General features: G+C 37.6%; 1 protein-coding gene across 1 annotated transcript in view; it reads right to left on the reverse strand.

The window, feature by feature from the left end:
* Positions 1 to 2,481, reverse strand: part of LOC112981841 (transmembrane channel-like protein 1) — a 65,336-nt gene extending 62,855 nt beyond the window's left edge. Inside the window, exon 1 of the mRNA XM_064500133.1 lies at positions 2,442 to 2,481. Coding sequence (XP_064356203.1) covers positions 2,442 to 2,481 — 40 coding nt within the window. The remainder of the gene's footprint in view (positions 1 to 2,441) is intronic.
* Positions 2,482 to 6,000: the final 3,519 nt, after the last annotated feature.

A 6,000-nucleotide genomic window follows, 5' to 3' on the forward strand; every position in this document is an offset into this window, starting at 1 on the left:
AAGTGCAAAACGGTATTACTGTTGTTCAAGCATCTATGTATCTCTTTTGCTGTGTAAAGCAAAGAATATTTGATTGGTTTGATAAATACTTCTGAAAAGCTTGCTTTTACTATAACATCCTCTCAGAAGGTAAAAGAAGATCCATAGTGTCTGGAATAGCAGAGTTTTGGGAAAGGTGAGTTTTTAAAAAGGGTTGTGAGCACTGATCCTGAGAACATAGGAATGCTGACATGTACAATTCCACTTCCAGAGTAAGGATTTTATATGTGACCTGAAGAAACAAGGCATCGGTATATTCCAAACTCGGTTGTATCTAATTTCTTTCCACCATTGTCCCTGTCCCAGATACAGAATCATCAAAATTAATTTTTATCTCCTATGAAACAACAGAGTAAGTGGCAAGACCAAATCCAGAAATCAGATTCTTTCTCTCTAGTCTAACAAATATCATTTTTCCTCTACTTTAGTTTTCATATCTGCACCACAAATCTGATATAGAATTTCTATTGCAGTTTTATTTTCCAATTTCTTTATGACCTCCTCTGTGAAACTTTTGCGTGTAAACCTGATGGTTCAAAACGGCTCCCTCCTTGTCTCAGGAGAAAATACATGTGATGGAGATACAGCCAGGTATGTTGTTTACATCTGTCTAAAATGTCTCAACTATTTTTAATAATGTTCCATTTCAGCAATTCGGATCTGATAAATAGGCAAAGGATTGCTCTCTCTCTGTCTCCAGCTGCCAACCCCGAACAAAGTTTCCCTGACTGTTTTATAATCAACCAGCTTTTTACGTTACCTAGATTCAGAATATTACTTTGAGAAATTATCAATAGATAATCAAAATACCTAAAGCAAACAGAAAGAGCTTGGGATGGGGCAGGTTTTGCTCAACTGCTTTTCTGTTGGGTTTCTTGTTATATTTCGTTAAATAACAGAACCATCAAAGTTAGGTTTTCTGACTACAAGTTGTAAAATTCTTTGTAGAAGCTATATAGAGGTTCAAACATCTTCTCTGCTGTACCCTAAAGTCTCCCATCATTATTCTCACTTCCTGGAGGCAAAAGAAATACCAGGTATCTGCCACATATTGCCAGATGCTAAAACTAAGCTGAAACATGGCACTTCCAGGATGACTTTCGATACGCAGCAGAGAGAATTCCACCCTGACAGCAGAAGAGCCTAGATCCACACCTTGTGCTAACCATCCTACGTGAATGGACACCAAACATGTGGCTGCAAAATTTCCATTAACTTCAGTGTTTCAGGATCTCTCACTTATTTCATCTTTCCAGTAACTTTATTTAAGAAGAAAATAATTCCCCTACTCACACTACTGGAAACTAAGCCTGATTCACAGAATATTGCCTTTAAAAATAGCCTATATTTTTAAGGAACATAAATTGAAACACAGAAATTACAAATGCGAATTGCAATTTCTAGCACAACTAGAACGATTAATATTGGAGACCATGCTTGATTTTTCTTCTGTTTTTTTTTCCTTTTGCAATTTTTCCTTTCATACATGTACAAAACTGAAAGTCACAACTTAAAAAATTGTCCCATCCAGCATTAGCTATGAATTTATGGAGTAAAATAATAGTTTCTCTTCAATTACACCCACACTAGCAAACATAGCACTTATTTTTCAGTGCCTGTACTAACAAGGACATAAATATTAAAGTAGGCAGAATATTTATCCTATTAAAAAACACAGCAATAAGTGTTTAGTAATATCAGTCTTATTTAATGAGACTTAATGAATTCATCAGAAACCACTCTAGAATAAGGTCCCTGGCAATCTCCTTCCATGCTGAAGATCAGAAATGTCATGCCTATTCCATCTTAAAAAGATCAATATTTTGGAAAGGGCAATATTGCCCATGAGGACAGAAAGTACTTCCCATATCCAAGAGCTGCTTCACACTTTGCCAGAATCATTCATTAAGCACAAAAACATTTCTTAAATTTCCTACAAAAGCATTTCTTAAATTCAGAATATAATAGTGCAGTATCAGTATAGAAATATCGTTAATGCTTTATCTTACTATGAAGCATGTGTTTGACATTTAATATTAAATACTGAAAGCAATAAGCAATGGAAGGTTTGTCTCTGTGCAGCTTATAGTAGCCACAAAATATCCCTATTTTCTTATTCTTCCCTATAAGCTATATATAAATGTGAGTCAAGCAACAGGGCTGTGGTTGCACTGTTTTGATTTACTAGCTAGTGGAGAACTACACTGCCATCCTATAATTAGCCAACTCACAGCAAAGCTGCTTTCAAAAGCCAAGCAAAATACATTTCTGAACAAAAGATAATATATTGTGACAAAGGCGAATTCCTATCAGAAAGAACAAGAAAACAAAACTTGCACACTGTTGAGCTACATGCAGAAAACGAATGCTTGTATAAGATGTATAATTATATTTGTAATTACCATTTCCTTCAGTGGTGGTTGGCTTTTCATGGTTAGGCATCGTGACTGTATTTCACAGGGCTGCTCCCGCTGCCACCTACACCGGAGAGAGCCTGGAGGTTGAGTGGTTCAAGGTGAAGTGTAGCACATCAACATCGTCCTGCCTGTTAGTGAACGGATGGTGCTGGTGAAGTTTCACCGACTGAAATATAAGAAGATACTAATTTCCGAAGTGATTAATTTTTCATGAATGTTTAGTTTACTATTTAGGGTTGGCATGCTAGGGTCAAAAGAATGGAAGAACTTGTTCTCCTTCTTTATTATTATTACTGAAAAGAGAAAAATTCTCCTGCAATGTACTCACCTGTGGCTAGTACTGCTGTTTAAATGCTTAAGTGCCCTATTGATCAAGGGTGTTGCACATCATCCACATGGGAACACTTTGATGCTATATATCTGCACTTCAGTGGTGTTTGTGTGTGGAAGACGAGTTATATAGATTTTTTTTCTCATAAAAGACAGCTTTTACCTTACACTTGTATTTAAAAGGCATGGCTTTAAAAGCCAAAAAGCATTCCTACCCTGAATTAAAACATCGTAGAAAAAGGATAAATCCACTGGTTTAAATTTGCATGACTGGGTGTTGCAGTTTCCTTTAGACTCCTTTCTTCTCCTTCTGTGCAGACATTACATCCTAAGTTTACTAGTTTTACCCTGATTCACCTTGCCCCTGTAACACCAGACAAGCTTAATGGTAAAACAAAGCAAAAGTTTATTCGACAAGACAGAAGGTCAGGTTTAGAAGTACAAAATTAGAAACAACAGGTTACAAATAAAATGATACAAACTGCAGTTCTTGGTTTGTGTTTAACTAGATCATTCTTTCACAGTTTCTTCAGCATTCCTCATCTAGAATTCTTTCAACATGACCTAGCTAGAAAAAGGGACAAATAATGGGCAAAATACCCCACTTTCCGAGATGTTCCTGACTGCATCCTCTTATCCACACTACCATAAAAAACATTTGTATTTCTTTGTACCTGCAATTCAGAGGCCTGAAAGAAGTTTGTATGAAAAAGCAGGAATGCTGGACATCTTGCCTGTTCATTTCCACATTTTAGCATCAGGGTTTCTTGAAAGTACTGAAAATCTTTGTGGGTGTTGTTTGGACTGACTTGAAATTCAATTCAGAGACAAAATACATATAGGTATAGCCTTGTGTCAGAATATTAACACCTTTTATTTCAGATATGCCCAGAGAGATTGTCTGTATATACAATTAAGAGAGACATTTCCTTTTATGCAAGTTAGGCACTACTCATTTGTCTATAAAACATGTTTTCTGAACTATTTTTACTTCCTTTACTGCATTCTAAAATTACTCATTATACAAAATCCTAGCTCCTTGTGTTTGATGTGCCTGGGAAATATTTCTAGTTCAAAACGAAAGGCAAGGAAAGATTCAAATCATGTCTGTAAATCCATAGTTAGACCATGTCTAATAAGGTATGATTTTAAGAACTCAGGGAAAGAATAAGCACTTTCTAAAAATCCAGCTGGAAGTCTTCTGTGCTTAATTTAACATTCTTTCTTTAATAACAGAAAGAAGAAAATCCTGAGAGGTATGATGAACATGGCATTCAAGTTTATGATTCTGCAAATACTTGCAAAAAGAAGCAGAGAAAGAATTATAACAAGGTGTTTGCCTGTTGCAGTCAAATCAGGACTAAACTTGATGGAACTGTATAGGTTAGCCTCAGAAATTTGGGTTAATAATACCTCATTTTCCTTTATTTGCCACATTGGAGAATATTTGACTGGATATATGAAAAGGAAAGGAATATACATTGAGAGCTGTCTGATTTACTAATAATTGCCAACAAAAATGACATTACATTAATATTAAAGAAGCAAAGGCAAGTATTCAAAATCTAAGGAGATAAAGGAATTAAGGTTACAAATGCAGTCTGAATGTGGTCCCTGAGTGAGCAGTAGCTACAGTATCGCTGAGTGAGCATTAGCTATGCTGTAGTTGAATTACGCATCCCATTTTATTTGTTCCTCAAGGTCTCCTGACTCAATGTTCAGCTTTAGTTTAATATTTTTACTACGTCCCAACTTCTTAGTGTAGACAAGCCAGATGTCTCCACTTTGGTCTGTGGTTTGCCTTTATGGATGCAGGAGCTGCTATGTCTGCACAAGTTCCTACCTTTGATTTCCAGTGTAGTTCATGCTGCAGCTGAGCACATGTATCCAGAGTATTTCATCTTGAACAGGGAAAACAGCCTAAGGCATTTGTTGTTTCACCGCAGCATTTGCTGCCCTCTTAGTTGTACCACTAAAACGTGGGGCTGCACTGTAGACCTCCAGGTCACTACACAGAGTAAATAGTTACTTGCTTGAGTCGGCTTAGTGCAGTGATCCCGTCTGCAGCGCAGCCCCACGAGCACTTGTGTCTGCGCAAAGGGGGACTCCGGCTGTGACGTGGCGTGGGAAAGGACAGCCGGGGCAGGGGACAGAAAGAGGGTGCAAACTTTTAAGCCAGGTTTGCCGCTGGAGATAACATACCAGGGAGCTGCACCCCATGTTTCTGCTTGTCCTTGGAAGTGAGGAGCACTGAACAGCGATGGAGGACAAACTGTATTAATTTGACTTGGCAGCATCTTACTGCCACTCTGTGCTCTTCTTACAGGGATATAAATGACTACATAGGGAGCATGGACAGGTCTCATTTACCCAGGGTCCTCTTTACCGCACTCCAGTCTTTCAAAGAGGCCTTAAATTTAATTTAGCTCCGCGTAATAGCACTCCATACAATCAGAACAATGCAGAGTGTTTTTAATATAAAATAAATGAGAAAAATGGCCCCGATACAGACAGATTCAGAGAACTGGACACATTCCTAAAAGAGTTTGTTAAACATCACAAAAATTTCTTTTGTTAGCAGATTTGCTACATTTTTCTTTCTTTGTTCAAATCTGTATCTCCTTGTCAGGGATGCTTACTATACTAAAACGCTGAAGCTTGATACACAAAAGACGAAGACTAAAGTACATGGCTATCCCTTTAACACAGCTGGAACTCCTGGAACATCTCTCAGTGAAGGAGGAGGGGAAAGTATTGGTCCACAATCTCTCCCTAATACCGCTAAATTGATAACCCATTCGACAGCCATCTGCCAAACAGATGAATCTACCCAAGGGAAATAAAGATGACACTAAGGAATGATGACATAACTACATTTAGTACATACATCAGTAAAACTGAAAGCATCAATTTTGCCCATAATCAGCATTTAAGTTACACTGCCATAACCTACTCCCAAAGAAATAACCAACGTAATTTTTTTCCTGCCACTTTTGCACATCAGCTGCAGACCCATTCTGACATGATGAAATGTCCTGATTGTTTGTTTTCCCATGTTTCCTGGGGCATTTTCCACCAGTTTCTAAACACAGTGCAAAACTTAGGGCAATAAACGCTGCCTTTAACGATTTTCTACAGACCCTTTTGCTAAAGGTGGCTCTTTTGAGGGAGGGATTTTAAAATGCCCTTTTGCTTGTGGATATACCAAGTTTAT

Source organism: Dromaius novaehollandiae, chromosome W (genome assembly GCF_036370855.1).
Source record: "Dromaius novaehollandiae isolate bDroNov1 chromosome W, bDroNov1.hap1, whole genome shotgun sequence".
NCBI classification, from domain to species: Eukaryota; Metazoa; Chordata; class Aves; order Casuariiformes; family Dromaiidae; genus Dromaius; species Dromaius novaehollandiae.